The sequence below is a fragment of the Neopsephotus bourkii genome, unplaced genomic scaffold (genome assembly GCF_033783945.1).
Source record: "Neopsephotus bourkii isolate Nb327-2 ecotype Australia unplaced genomic scaffold, CSIRO-AGI_Nbou_v1 NB_1358, whole genome shotgun sequence".
Lineage (NCBI taxonomy): Eukaryota > Metazoa > Chordata > Aves > Psittaciformes > Psittacidae > Neopsephotus > Neopsephotus bourkii.
Window position 1 is genome coordinate 4,637,686 of NW_026901837.1, and position 15,255 is coordinate 4,652,940.

At 37.4% G+C, this 15,255-nt stretch overlaps 1 protein-coding gene across 1 annotated transcript in view; it reads right to left on the reverse strand.

Moving 5' to 3' along the window:
- LAMA4 (laminin subunit alpha 4) overlaps positions 1 to 15,255 on the reverse strand; it is a 100,752-nt gene that overhangs the window by 25,498 nt on the left and 59,999 nt on the right. Inside the window, exons 13-21 of the mRNA XM_061366845.1 lie at positions 14,081 to 14,229; positions 11,943 to 12,084; positions 11,392 to 11,488; positions 10,462 to 10,578; positions 9,247 to 9,432; positions 4,375 to 4,514; positions 2,990 to 3,163; positions 1,819 to 1,961; positions 1,330 to 1,492 (exon numbers count right to left, since the gene is read on the reverse strand). Coding sequence (XP_061222829.1) covers positions 1,330 to 1,492; positions 1,819 to 1,961; positions 2,990 to 3,163; positions 4,375 to 4,514; positions 9,247 to 9,432; positions 10,462 to 10,578; positions 11,392 to 11,488; positions 11,943 to 12,084; positions 14,081 to 14,229 — 1,311 coding nt within the window. The remainder of the gene's footprint in view (positions 1 to 1,329; positions 1,493 to 1,818; positions 1,962 to 2,989; positions 3,164 to 4,374; positions 4,515 to 9,246; positions 9,433 to 10,461; positions 10,579 to 11,391; positions 11,489 to 11,942; positions 12,085 to 14,080; positions 14,230 to 15,255) is intronic.

Consider the following 15,255-nt stretch of genomic DNA (forward strand, 5'->3'; position numbering starts at 1 on the left):
CCCTCTGGGAGTGAGGGGAGGAAGAAGGGGGGGAGTGAGCAAGTGGCTACGTGGTTCTGAGTTGCTGGCTGGGCTTAAACTATGACATTAAATTATCATGTTTCCTTTTTTTTTTTCTTTAGTTTCTTCTGTTGTATTATGTTAAGTATGAGACTTGTAATGGGTAAGTGGTACATTTCATATTTACAATGTATGTAAGAGGGAAGCAAGGGCAAAAGCTTTTAGCATATAAGACTGTATGTTAATAAATGAAAATGTGAGGTGTCCATTCTTAAGGGAGAGGAGACCTATATGCTTATGAAACAATTCCACGAATCCTTTTTTTCCCATTCCTGTTCTAATTTTCCTTCACTTTTTACTTTTCTCCTTTCCTCTGCCCTGCTCTGAAACACACCTGGAGGGTTCATTTGTCAGATTATTTCTTTTTTGTGTGTGTGCAACTCAGTCCTCAGTCCTTTTCCCAGGCAATTTCCACCCAGGGCCCAGTAAGCTAAAATTCAGACCATGGCACATATCTGGTAGTCACAGTAATGCAAAAGCTCAAGAATATGTACGTGTATTGAGTTAATCTTTGGTTTAATGTTGTTAGGAGGGCTGCTTGTGGAACAGTAGTTGAATGTTTTTAACACCTACTAGTTAGCTTAGAGAATTTAATATTTAAAGTCTTTTTAAGTATGTTTTCATTTAGCCATGCAGTTTTTATAGCCAAGGTTGTTCATAACAATTTCTAAATCCAAAAAGAGGACCTGGTACTTTCACAGAAGCACATAAGTGAGGTGCTAATTTGTGCTATTAGGAACTAGAATGAAGCAATTGTCTTCATGTTTTTTGCATACGCAACTCTTCATGCTGTTGGAAGGCTGGATTTAAGCCAATGATAATTTGAATTCAAACAAATCACTACACTGCTAGTTTACCACTGTCCTAATATTAAAAATATATTACTTTTGATTTCTGTGGCAGTTGTAAAAGAGAAATTGTAAGCACTGAGGACTCATTAGCATTGAAAAAACTTGGTAGGCTGCAAATTTTGTTAAGCTGGACTAACAGCCTTTAATTTAGGCATACCACTTAACAGCTAGCAAGCTTTTCTCTTATTACATTTCAGAGAACTTGAATGACAGCTAAAAGGGATCAGATCATCTATGCATGATCATGATCTATGATCATAGAGAAAATAGTAGTTTTGACAGTGGCTAGAAGATGGAGTCCTAAGATGATAAGTGACTAAATAAGGACATTTTATTTATTAACCATTTCTGTGTATCCAGCCCAGCAAGATAAGCTTGCATTATTTAATTTTGAATACAGAGTGTTTATCTGACCAACCTTGAAGTCTGGAGGCACTCCGCCAACATAGAAAACAGCATTTTCAGGTTCCAAATTAAGGAGAGAGCCAGGACCAAGAACCTCTCCCTTTTTGATGAATTTTTCTTCAGCTGTGCTGCTAAGACTGGGCACAGTTAAAAACATTTTGCCATGTCTTCCAATCCTGTAGAATGAAATTGCAAGGGAAGAGAGTTTCATGTTGATTAGACTTAAAAAAGAACAAGCAAGCCTGTAACTCCAGGAAGGGTTTGTATTTCCTTCCTAGAAGACTGGTACTTTGGGGGAAAAGGAAGAGAGAAACCACAGACACTTTCTTTCCCCCCCTGTAGTCCCTTGTGTCCTGGATATCTAAAAACAAATAGAATTTCCATTTACTTCAGGAGGAGGAGAACCAGGCACTGAAGACTCCTGATGTGCAGCTCTGATCCAGCCTTTTCTGTTTTATTTTTTTTTTCCTATTAACTGTTTGATTTGGGGGAATCACTTTACCTCTCAATTTTGATGATGCTGAAGTAAGAAGGCCAGGTACTGACTGGCTTGGCATCCAGGGGTATCTCCACATCTTCGTCTCCCAGATTATAAATGTACACAAGGTTGTCATTTTTAATTGCAAGACCAATGTAAGTTTTTGCCTAAAACACCAATGGAGAAGGATGTCAACTTTGAAAGAGATTTAATACAGAACATTAGTAAAGATTGGCCTTTAGTAGACTAAATGACATCTTTAAATATAACTAATAAACAAAAGCTTCATTCTCTAAATGCTTTCTATCACCAGATAAAACTGTACAGAAAATGTCTCTGATATTTTACTTATACCTGTTTTGGCTGAGGTGAATACAAGATCATGAGATCATAAATTGGTCATGTTAAATGGGAAGCTGTTCATCAGTATTTAGTGTGCAGTGTCATATGCAGGAAATAAGAAGAAACCTTTGTCTAAAGCCTAGGTATTATGCCGCAATTAAATATTCTGCCAAGAGGGGCTTCATTTGATTTATATTCACTAGACACTCTTTTTAGAAAAGCTTTAAAAGAAAAGCCTGCCTCTTTACCCTTCCTTGGTAACAGCTTGCCAGGATTATGCCTGACTTGTGAGGTGTGATTTTTTTGTTTCTTTTAGGAACCACAATTTAAAGAACAATTATTGCACAATGCTTACAGGTGGTGAGAACATACACCTTTTCTAAGCGTTTCAAAGTAGTGATGTACAGAGTTTAGAACAGCAATACAAGCTACAGGCACAGAAACCTGCTTGTCTGTGAACTCAGAGGTTTGGAATTGATGCTGTCGGTAGCATAAACCTGATTAAAGCCTGGCCCATGAAAGCCAGGTGGGTGACATTAACTGCTTTAGTACTGGAAGCAGAGATAGCAAGTGTGGCTCACAGCAGTGGCAATCACAGCAGCACTCTATATGGGCAGTCTAATTTGCTTCTTTGAGAGAACCCTTCATTGTTTGGGGTGAGAAGTTTCAAGGACAGTGATTTCAGGACCCCTTGCTCTTAGCTTGTTACAAAATCAATGACAGGCATATAGCAGACACCTCTTATTTGGAAACATAGAGAAAAAAGTGAGAAGAAAAACCAAAGGCAAATGAGTTTAAAACTTATTTAAATTTACTTTTTCATGTATATAAATTGGCTGAGTTATCCTCTTACATTTTTATTTCCAAGGTACAAAATAAATCTGTCTGGAGATGCTGCCAGTTCTGGGTTGTCTTTCTGAAACTTGATGTACAAGCTCATGGAAGTGAAAGATTTCAGCTCCTCCACATTGATCTTTGGATTAACTTCAACAGCTGATTGGCCTCCAAACATCATAGAAACTTGGACCTGCAGTTACAAGGGTGCTAAGTGAGGCACATTATTGCTGTCTGGGAACATTACTTACGGTGAACGTGCAAAAATACTTATCCAGGAGCCTTGCTTACAGCAAGAGCGGAATTGGCCATGCAAAGTTGTGTGTTTATAACAAGCACTTCTGGAAGACACAGTAAAGAACATGAAGGGAATTAATTTTAAAATTAATTAAAGCTCCTAATTAACTGTGCCTAAGCATATTCATAAAGTAAATTAAATTTCAGTGGGACATGGATGAGTGTCTACTTGAATCAGGGCTACATCATTATGTATGGCACCTAATGAAATTCTTACATAGCTATAAAACTTCTAACCATAATTTATTTCTTTGCTTTGGGAGTAGTATGACCAATTTTCTGTTCACAAGTAATCCTGTTATATTACTTACATTACAGTGATATATATGAGTTGCTAATAAAATATTAAAACATGTTCATTTTACTTCAGAATGCCTTCAACATAACTCAGATGTTTTCAAGTTGAAGCACAATACGCCTGAATGACAAAATACATTTAAAGAACAGTAAAACACTGCACACGTACCAATTTATCTTTTTTTGAAGTAATGTGTGTAGACAGCATATTCTAGCATTGTGAGCATACAATAATGCACTGAATTTTTTATTTCTTTAAATGCATTCAAATATAATGTGTTAATTTTTGACCTTGGTGTTCTTGCTACAGAAAAATCACTCATAATTTATGTATGATAATGGAAGTGTTTTTCTCTATTAAATATGTGTAAGCCAAAGATTCACTTACCCTGCAGAAAATTAATTCAAAAGAAAAAAAGAGAAATACTGTCATCTCAGAAAAGTTTGCATTAAATTGCCATAATTACTACTGCTTGTAACTAATGCTGCTAGCTGAGTAATGACCTATTAGTTTTAGATTTAAATGGTTTTGTTATTGCAGCCATCTTTAACGCTGTGCCAATTCCTTAATGAAAATGTCTACTGCAGTAGCAGTAGCCTACCATGAATACTAGGATAATATTAATTGCTTGTAAATAGCAATTGTAAAGATTTTAATGACTTCCATGCTACTTTGTTTATCCAGTCGTTGGGAGGTGACAATGTCAAGGTTTGAGCTTCTAACATAGTGCAAGAAAATGGGAAACTGGAGCTCCTAGTAAGATGCATTTCTATTCGCACTAGTAACCAGAAGTCCCATCCAAGTTTTACCTTGCTTGCTACACTCCTGGTCTGAGCAATTAACTCTCTGATTCGCTGAATGCTGGAAGAAATATTGTTTGCTGGTGCCTTCTGTTCTACTCTGCGCAGTTTGTCCAGGAGTTCAGGGAACACTTCTGTAAGTTTCTTCACTGCAGTTAGAAAATAAATGACAGCTTGTTTTTTTTTTAATTCTCTGTAACATTGGTTTTACACCAGGAAAATTACTCTTTAACTCACCTGCTTCCTTTTACTCTAAGAGCAAGTCCTAACTGTAGTGTGCAAGAGGCAGTGAAAGGGTAGTGGTTTATCAGAATGTGGTATTGCAAAAGCTTTTGGAAAGAAGTTTGCACAAAGGAGACTACTTTCTCGTGGAACTCCTAGGTACTACTGTGGTGTTGTACCTCTCCAGTACTTTCTTCAAGGTGCTTTGCAAATGTTAATAATTTTAACCTTTTAATCTGACTTCAAGGCAAATAAATGTGAAACCTGATTTTACAGATATGGCAACTGGAGTGAAGGATTATTTGTTCAATATCTCAACGGTTATCTGTGTCTGACCTGGGAAGTGTATGTAGCATCTATGGTTCATGAGATTTTCAAATTCAGTTTAGGGGAGATATATAGGTTGTTTCCCTTAGATCTCAGCTGTGCGTCTCCCCTAAAGGTTATCACCCAGACAGCATCAGTAGCTGCGAAGGTGATCTGTCTGTGAATGGTTCAAAACCCACTCTGCTAACAGAAACACCACTGCTTTCAGATTGTGGTAACAGGCCTGTACCATACAGTGGCAGAAAGCCTTAGCTGATGATGCATGTGTAGCTAAACTGTGCTTACAACCTGCTCCAGCCCTTGTGAGTGGCAACTTCTTCAGCTTTCCTACCTACAACTGCCAGGGGTCATGAATAAGAGTCCCGAACCTTCACTTTCGTTGCTGTCTTCTGGTACATGTGCTAGTAGGATTGTTACCAAAGGGAAATGGAGGTGCTTCATTGTGTTCAATGGGAGAAAAGTCCTTTCCCAGAAAGATAAGCAGACAGAAAAATTACCAAGAAAGAAACATAACTACCTCTAATTGTAATCTGATTTCATCACATCAGATTCCAATCACATGCTGCCCTTTGAAGGATGTTTACACATCACATCATTTTTCATCTTAATTAGATGTAGGTACAATTAGCTGAGTATAATGGAATGCGATTTTAGCCACAAGCTACATGCATATAAGAAAGATCCAGTATTCATAGTTAATTTTTAATGATGTGGATTCACTATAAAGGTTAAGACTCATTTGTAGGGTTTGCAGTTATATTTTAGGGCTTTCAACTTGCATCCACTTGCTCTTGTGTTCTTCCCTTCATATTTTTACTATTGTCTGAGAGGATAGCAGAGAGACAGGTAGAGCTAATCCTCAGATGTACTGAGACTGTATAGAAGGAAGGGTAGCCTCCATTCAATATTCTGTGCTTTTAGTCCTGTTGAATAAAGACTGAAGTGGCTCTTGGCCTCATTCAGAGCAACCCGGACTCTGAGAAGATTCCACGGAGTCCTGTAAGTTTTACTTCTCTTTGGATAGAGTGTAAAGCTGTATTTGCGACAGTCCTGCCCTGTCTCTGCCTGGCTCTTGTTGCTTGTGTTTTCCTTTCCAAGACCAGTGTAGGAGTAGGCCGTATAGAGTTTTAGTCTCTCCAGTTATTCCCATTAAATCCTGAAAGACCTTATGTACCAGGGCTCAGTAGTCAGATATTCTCTATAAAGCTTACTGTACTTTAAAATGCCATTACTTTAGCAAAACCTCAAAGAACTACAATGAATTCTGGGTAACACATTAATTCCAGAATGCATTAAAATTCATACTTAAAAAATAACAACTGTAATAGTAACTTTGCCTTTTGAAATTAATTTTCTGTTGGATTGAAAGAAAGCCCACATTAGTCTTAAAGTAAAAAATTGCAAGCTCAGCAAGTGATTTAGCAAATTTCAGCCACCTTTATTTTTTTTACTAATCAGCAACTGAACTGGAATTGTGTGTGATGTGATACCTTGAAAAACTGTTTTTTCATCTGTTTGGAATTTGAGCTATTAAACCTGAAATACAGCTGTAACATGAAAACATAAAACTAACACCTATTACTACTAGTACTGTTATAAAATCTCACCATAAGTTGCTTCCTATTGTCCTTTAAAATGGCATTCTTCAACACAGACTAATGTTGATTTTTTATTTTAGTTTTTGGGATGAAAGTAAGAGTGAAAAAGAAAACTAGTCTTAACCAGTGATAAAATACAAAAAGAATACAAGGGAAACTGTCAAGGAGGAAATACCTTGACCATAGACTGCCAGCCACTTTGTCCTTGTTCTCCTTCCTAAATTGTCCTTCATCCATCTTCCTGAAGCTCACCATGGTGATACAGGAGTATTCTCAGACAAGCTGGACAGCCAAGGCATGCTCTCACCTTTCCAAAACTCAAGTGCAAGCTTTACTCAAAGGCAATCCAGACATGCCATCTTAGAGGCTTCACTTGCCATGGTTAATGTTATTGTCATGATGATCAGGTATTTTAGTGTTTCAGGCACCTGCCTGAACATTTCTTGTGACTTTATTTTGGACTTCAGTGGACATTCCTTCTGTCAGACCAGCCTCTCCTGGCAACATACACAGCTGATCTGAGAGCACTCCACCATGCCCTGGCGTGTCTGTGTGTCTTCCTAGGCTGCTAATCACAGTCACAGGTGCATGTGATTTGTGCACTACCTCCTTTGTAGTACTGATCTGTCTTCTCAGCTCTTTCCACCTGAACTTTCTAGCAGAAAATATCATGCCTTAAAATGAAATATGCCATGGAAAAGCTGCCTCCACATATGTAGCAGGGCACACACTGCTGGAGCTTGCACATTAGCATCTCTCAAACAGTTAGTCTGTGGTCAGCAGGGCCCTCTGGGCACTGTGGTATGGTCACAATACTACCTGCAAACCCACTATCACAGGCTGAGCTGTTCTGTACAACTTGTGGTGTGTGTACCATGTATGCCTTTTGGGAATATAACCAAGTAGGACAGCTGGGCCATGTTAGATCTATCCACTCTTACGGAGCCTCTCAAATGCTACTGGAAATATTTCTTTCAGTATAGCAGCTAGTATGAGCAGATTTTTTGAATTCTGAATGTCTTGACATTTTGAGCATGAAAAGCCAAATGCAGTTTGTGTTGTTGCTCTATCTGCTGAACTGGCACTGGTATATGTTAGGTCAGATGTAAAGGTGCATAAAACCAAAAACCTTCATGTCTAAGCTATAGCAGACTGTTTCTCTTGGAAGTTTTTCTTCATACCATTCCCTCTCTGGATGCCAATCGAATCCACATTTACATTATCAAAAACGAGAGTTTCAGCTCATAGCCCACAGCTTAAACTGCCCTGTGCTGATCAAAAACATTTCATAGCAATGCAATACAATTACTGTTATACTAACCACACCCTTATGGAGCTCTGTCCTGTGTCTAGCAGTGAGTTTACCCATTCCCAGAGGGAGTGGCTCAGTGTTTCCTTCAGATAAAAAACTCAGAGAAATGTGAGTTGCCTTCAGTTTTGGACCCAGAGTTGGGATATTGAATAGTACTGAATTTTTCTTGCAGGGGGAAACACTTTTATACAAGTTCTAGGGAGCACTCATTTAATAATCAAAAATATTAGTGTGAGGGTCTTATCTGTTACTAAATTCTGGAAATAGCATGACTCTTGAGTTCCTCCAGTTTAGAGGGAAGAGTGAAGCTTTGAAGCATCAATAGCCCCATGTTGGGTTTGGTACCCCTAACACCATTTGCAGTAAAATGATAGTCAAATTGCAAAGCTCCTGACAGAGAAGGGATTTGGGGCAGTAGATGCGAGATTGAGACTTTCAGGAGATAGAGTCAGTGGAGTTATGGACCTTCTCTGGGGCACTTTCAGGAGGCAAGACACTGATGAACAGTGCTGTAGGTGATGGTATGTATCATCAAATGTATATAGGAAATTTCTTGCTCTGTATTTCTGACTTCCTTAGCCATGAATAACTTTGGATTAGTGAGCCTCATGCGCAGAGTCAAGAATACATCAAGCAATAAATAGTGGTCATTGTCAGCAAGTTTTGATTCTGAATGTTTTCACTTGTATATCAATTTTCTTGATTAATTGTTCTTTTCCTTCTTTCACCAGTCACTTCATTTCAGCCTCACTCTCCCTTCCTCTTTTCCCACTCTTTCCTATAATCTTCATTCCAGCTTTGTAGCCTGCCTCAGTTTTGTCTTTTGATTTACCTTAAATTTTTTATAAGTAACCTTCCAAATTCTCCTCTACTCTTCCTCCTTCCCCTGATAATAGAAGCGGAATTAATGTGATGTTTACAAGCTTTTCCAGCAATCACCCTGCTTAAATATTTTATTTCCTCCCTAATCCTCTTTGCCCCCTTTTCTTAGACTACAAGCTCATCAAGACAGGGAGCATTTCTGCTCCATATTTGTATTACTGAGGAAAAAAGGGCCCTGTTTTCAAATGTCTCCTACTGTTAAAGAAATAACTAACCTGCCAATTATAATAGCAAAAATTATTTAAACAAGCTGCCTACCATTCAGTGTGACCGTGGTACCCTGATAAAAATGATTTAGCAGCCTATAAGACTTCAGCCTTTAAAGTGTTTAAGTTGTTTTCGGAAATGGCCAAGAATCCAACAGTTTTAAAAGTCTCTACTTTTAAGTTAACTACTAATTTTTGAAATGCTTTCGTGGAGGTAAAATGCTAGGAGATTATGTGCTATGAATGTGGAATATAAACACTTCATACAACATGATGTTGTGACGATTCCCTGACGTTTTACTGCTAAGGAATGGCAAAAATCAGGTCACTGTACCTGCATCCCCAGCTGAATGCACAGCACTGTCGTATGCTGCTGAATTGTGCTGGAAGTCTTGCAGGTTTTGAGACCACAACCTCACATTCTCATCCATGGGGGTCGTCGCTTGTGTTACTGTCATGGTGGTACTTACAGCCTCTGCAGTCTTTAGTTTAGCTTGCTCCAAACGTTCTCTGGCCTCCTCTGCAAAATAAATAGGGGATGAAGAGAAATTAATTCTTTCAAAGATTCAAGCAAGCTGTAACAGTACTTAGAAAGTGGATTTTATCTTCTGCAGAATGGGGACCCAAACTTGCTTGGTTGGTTTTCTCTTGATTTCCACAGGGAATATTCAAAACTTCCTGTGGTTTGTCTACAATCCTACTAATTATTAAAATCTAAAAGCCTCTCTTTTTCATTCTAGATTGTTAGAAATTTTCAGTGTCCTTGGATTTTGATAGGTGTTATGTAGGCAAAGAAATTTGAACAGAGATGAAAAAATAGAGTTTTTCATCAAGTTTTTAAAAGAAAATGCATGCATTTACTGAATATTTTTCATGAAAGTTATTTTTGAGGAGAGAAATCTAAGACTGAAGTGTTTGGGGGTTTTTTGGTTATACATGATATTTTGGGGGTTTTGTTTTTCTTTTTTTTTCTGAGTTACCAACCACTGTATGGCAAAACCTATAGCATTTTGCATATGATAATGTATAGGGGAGTAACCCCAGCCATTTTTAGTCAAAGTTAATGAGGAAATCTTGACCATGTCAGCTTTGAACACCTTCAGATATACTTGCTCGATTCTCTATGATGTCTCTTTTCCGAAAAACTGAGGTGGGGTTTTGTCAATCAAGACTAGCAGTAATTACTTCCCAAATGCTCTACTTGGTAGGTGTGATGTGCACATGAATTAGATTTTGGCTATCAGGACAATAAATCCACAGACTTGTAGATTCTCCAAGAATTCTCAAAAGATCAAGTGTAACACAGGAGAGGATAATTTTAGTAAGAAGAACCAAGAAGAATGTTGGCAATTTCAGCTGGCAAGACATAAAGGTTTATTGTGAATGTGTTAAAGCTGGATGTTTGCTATCTGTGTCTTGTAGTTTCAAATTCCTTTAGGGCTCCCTGGGACTGAAATCTTAATACAACTTCATAGGTTATATGCAAAGATAAAATATGCTCTTAAATGTATGAGATAAAGCATCATCAAGATGAAGTTCCTCTTACAACCTGGCTCAGCTGATTTAATGTTTGTGATGGCTCTCATCAGGTGGCTTCGCAGAGCATTCATTCTAGCAAAAGTGCCATTAACATGCCGACTAGTGTCTGCAATGGTTAAATCATTACCTGTGGGGAGAAAATTGGAGGTATAGTTGAGTGGAATCAAAGTGGCATTTGAAAAGGTAAATTTTATCCTGTAGAGGTTTGTTATTAAGCATTTAATACACCGTAGGCAGTATACTATGGCGTCTTTTTGGATTGGCATAGTAGCACACTTGACTTCACATAATAGAAAGGGAAAACAAGACTTGCAGCTCCTTGTGGATAATGCTTGTGGCAAGTATTATTAGCTTGCCACAGGGTGTCTGAAAAAAATCTGGAGACCTGTATCTCAGTCAGTACTGTTTCTGTTTGCTTTACCAGAGCTGCTGAGAATACTCCAACAAATGTACAGTAAAAGTTTTAAGGAACTCAAAGGGTCCTGAAGAATTGAAAAGCTAATTTCTGTAACTTTAGAGCTTGCTTTCATTTTCTGTGAAAAAAGGCCAACATCTCTTAACATTTATTATTATACTTCATTGGTGAAATCCAGCTTTCTGAAGACTTAAACTGTTGTGAATTGATTTCAGTTGACCTACTTGATTGAGCATATTTACCTGTAGACTACTGTTTGCAGGATCACATATTTAAACAGTGATTTGGATCTGAAGTGGGCCTTCTGTTTACTTCTGTAAATGAAATAAACTTCCAGCATCTGGCAGGATGACAACACATAAACTACTCAAACTATGACTGTGACCGTTTCAAGTACTTTGTGTGGTAACTTTGCTCAATAAACTATTCTGGTACAGCACTAGTTCTGCCTTAGTGATTTGCTTTTGAAATTTCAGCATGCATGCTTATAAACTGACTGGAAAAGTAGAAAGGATGTATATTTACTGTCATCTGCTGTCCGATGTAGCTCCATGGCTCGGTTGAGAAGTTCTTCACTTTTACCTCTATGGTAAATAATCTGAGTATCAATTCCAACTGCAGCCTGCAAGTGTGTCCCAAAAAAGAAAGTCAGAGTAATCATAGACTCATAGAATGATTTGGGTTGGAAAGATCATCTAGTTCTAACCCTCCTGCTGTGGGCAGGGACACCTTCCTCTAGACCAGGTTTCTTCAAGTCCCATCCAGTCTGGCCTTGTATGCTTCCAGGGATGGGGCAGCCACAACTTCTGTGGGCAATCTGTTCCAGTGCCTCACCGCCCTCACAGTGAAGAATTTCTTCCTAAAATCTGTCTATACTTAGGAACAGAATTTGTGTCTTTCCAAATAGCAGGGGACTTTAGGCTTGCAGAAAAAATCAGGAAATAGCAGCTGAAGCAAAATGTGCAGTGAGAAGGTCAATGCTGACATTTAAGCTAATTTTTTTTTATTTTTTTTTTACCTGTCTGAAGTCCCTAAAGCTTCGCAAAGTAAAAACTGACATTATGAAAATCACTTACATCTTTGACCCGGTTTGTTGTGTTCAGTGCCAGCAATGCAGCTTTATTAGCTTCTTCAATATAACCGACAATGTTTTCATACACATTTGAAGCATTTATTGCCCTTTGTACCAAGCCATTTGTATCAACACCATACAAATTCCTGTTAAAAACAAAGTGGAGGAAGAAACCAAGATGAATCAAAGTAGTTTCAAATGGATTAATTTTCTTAACATTCTGATTACACAATCTTATACATAGATATACTTGGCCTAAGTAGTATTCTCTTCACTGTGTATGACCATTTATGTCAATCTGAAGCAGGTGAAAATGATGTGGATAGAAGGTACTTCCCAGTGGCTTAACTCTGGGAATTTTTCTGTTAATGTCTGCATGAGCAGTAAAAAATGACTAACTGAGCTTTTATCTTTTTCAAAATCTAGATTAGATACTCCATAAATTAACAGAAAAAACAGATCTATCAGTTGTCCTTTAGGGGTAACTCATGGCCATTAATGGAAGGACTTGTGTTCCTGTAGTCAGGGAAGCTGTACGAGTGGGCTGTTTATCTTTTCCGAAGGTGGGAGGGAAAAGAGGGGAGAATTAGATGAAGAATTTGAAAGACTGCAAAAAGTTACATTTAAAATCACAAGATAGCTTTGCTGTCATGGTAGAGCTTGATTTGCATATGAGGTGATAACTGGTCTTCAGGGGAGATTCCAAACAGCAGGTGGTTCAGGACTCAACCTTCAGCTGTCAGCAACTTTGAATAAATACTATTTTTTAGTATTTTTATGATAAACAGATTTCAGAGTATATGCTAGATATAGACTCCAAATTCATATGCATTTACACGTGTGTATTCACTTCAAAGTGTTAGCACATTGAGTGATTATTAAGTTTTCAGATTCAGTGTTATTGCAAGAATTTCCTGCTATTTTCCCCTAAGATAAAAGAAACTCTAGCAACAGCCTAACAGGCTTATAAAACAAACCCATAAACCCAAAATGACTTGAAGACAGGCTAAATGTTTTAAGGGATTAAAGTTTCACTGCTGGACAATCTTCTCAACAAATGAAAGAGTCAGCCCATTTCTATCTGTGTATTTCATACTTATTTCTGTTTGCTTTCTGTTAAATTCCTGATGTGTTGGACTTGGTAGTAATTTTTGAATTATTTTGGTAAGGGATGAAGGCTGGCCATATGGGGTATTTTATTTCAAGAGATTCTGCTGCCCCCATTTAGCTGATCTCAGACTGAACATACTGTTTGTTTTTTAGCCTGTCTGCAGTTTGTGTGGCGTTATAGAACAGTTTCAGATGTCAGCTTTATACAGTTGTATAAAAGAAAACCATCTGTTATTTTTTTCTCTATTTTAATCTCCTATCTAGGGCATACTAATATTAAGAAGCAACTGATACTTAGATAATATACTTCAAGACTAATTGTATCTTCCAAAAGCAAATGTCCATGATGTTGCTTAAGGTTGATTTTGGTGAAATTTTTTATTTAAGTATTCATTTGTAGCAGTGATTTTTCCATGGGCAATCCCAATTGCAAATAAAGTCATATTTCAAACTATCTAGAGGTGACTTTTTAGAAAATGGGGGAGGGGATAGGGAGTGTAAGTTGATACATTTAGTATCTTCCAGCAAAATAGGAAGACTTACAGTCAGTTTTTTGGTGTTACAGTGGGGCAGTTACACAGGGACACAACCTGTTGTGTATCACAACTAGTCCAGTTCTTGAACAAAAATTATCCCAGATCTCAATCTGTGGCACATAATGCTGAATGGTTTTTAATGTGAGTGAACTGACATGAGAAACATCTGCAAATGCCATTTAATCTGGCTGTATTATTTTATTTACCAGTAATCTACTTTTCCTATTATGCGAAAAGAAGAACATGCCAGATTAGAAAAAGGAGAATGTCATGCAAGATACATGTTTATTCTTTGAAAAGAGAAATAGATTTTGCTTAGCTCAACTTCAGCTGTTCCCTCTGGACCATGACAAGTCCTTCCATACATGATTTAGCATTGATTTGTTTAGTGTCTATTTGCAGAATACTTAATGTTGCTGTGTTTCTGCTTGTCTTTTAGTTCAGCTGTTCAATAAGTAGCATTTATATGACAGAGTCTGCTGAAGTTAGATTTTACCTGTCAAGCTCATCAGCAAGTCTTCTTAGGTTGTGTGCATGTTGCATAGCCTTTTCTACTAAATCATCATCAAACAGAGACAGATTGGCTATTTTTTCTTGCAGTTCCTTTTTCGCTCCATCTATTTCTGCATAGAACCCTGACACATTCTGAACAAAATATGGAAGGAAGGAAAGAAGATGAAAATTGTAAAAAATAAAGTCTGTATTTTGATTGTTATATTTTATTTTACCCTTTATATTATTATAATGTTGCTTTCTGTTACATTTTTAAAATGTAACATGGTTTAGTGTAATTTGTAAATCAGCCCACCTTAATACTTCCTGTATGTGTGTATAGGCAAGGAGAAGCAGTATCCCTTTGCCTTAGCCATACTTCTTTCTCATATGAAATACTTGTGGGGAAGAGCAAATGGGCCTGCATTCACCTTCTCTCCAATACACAAGGCTGCTGATATATTACAGGGTTATAAATGTGGCCTCACATGAAAAAAGGATGGAATGGAGGGAGAGAGAAGGGATGAGTGAAAGAAGCCCAAAAATGCTTATTTCCGATGAGGATGGAAGATTTACAATGTTCACATATTACTTCCTTCCCTGTAGTGTGAATGTCCCCTATGTGTAAGCTTATTCACAGGAGTGGAGGACCCAAAATGATAAACTACAGAAATTCATTTTGCACAAAACACAAATTTCTGTTTTTGTGCAAAAAACAGGAGAGAGAAAAAAATCATACTGCTTGATGGCCGGGGATGATTATAAAGCAAGCTGTCTTCTTTCTATTTTCTCAAATCACTTTCCCAAAGAAAAATTAAGAAATTTTGTATATTTGTCTTTGTGTTAAAAAATAAAATTGGGCAACTATGACCAAAATAAATGTAGAGAATTTTCATTTGTCTTAAACTATCTCAAAATTTTGACACAAAACATGAAAAAAAAAAACAAAACATCTTTGGTAAATCTTTCAGTTAGCAAAATCCCAGGTTTATTTTCTTCATTTTTTTTCCTAGAAAATGCAAAACCCTAAAATTTCTAAAAATATCTTGCAACACCTTGTCTCATTCAGGACACTGGATATTAGCCTAGAGCTCCAGAGGAGGATTTCTATGAGGCAGTCTGTTTATATATGTTTTACGCTCTGACACTGGCTTGTTTTAACAGTGATATCTGGGATCT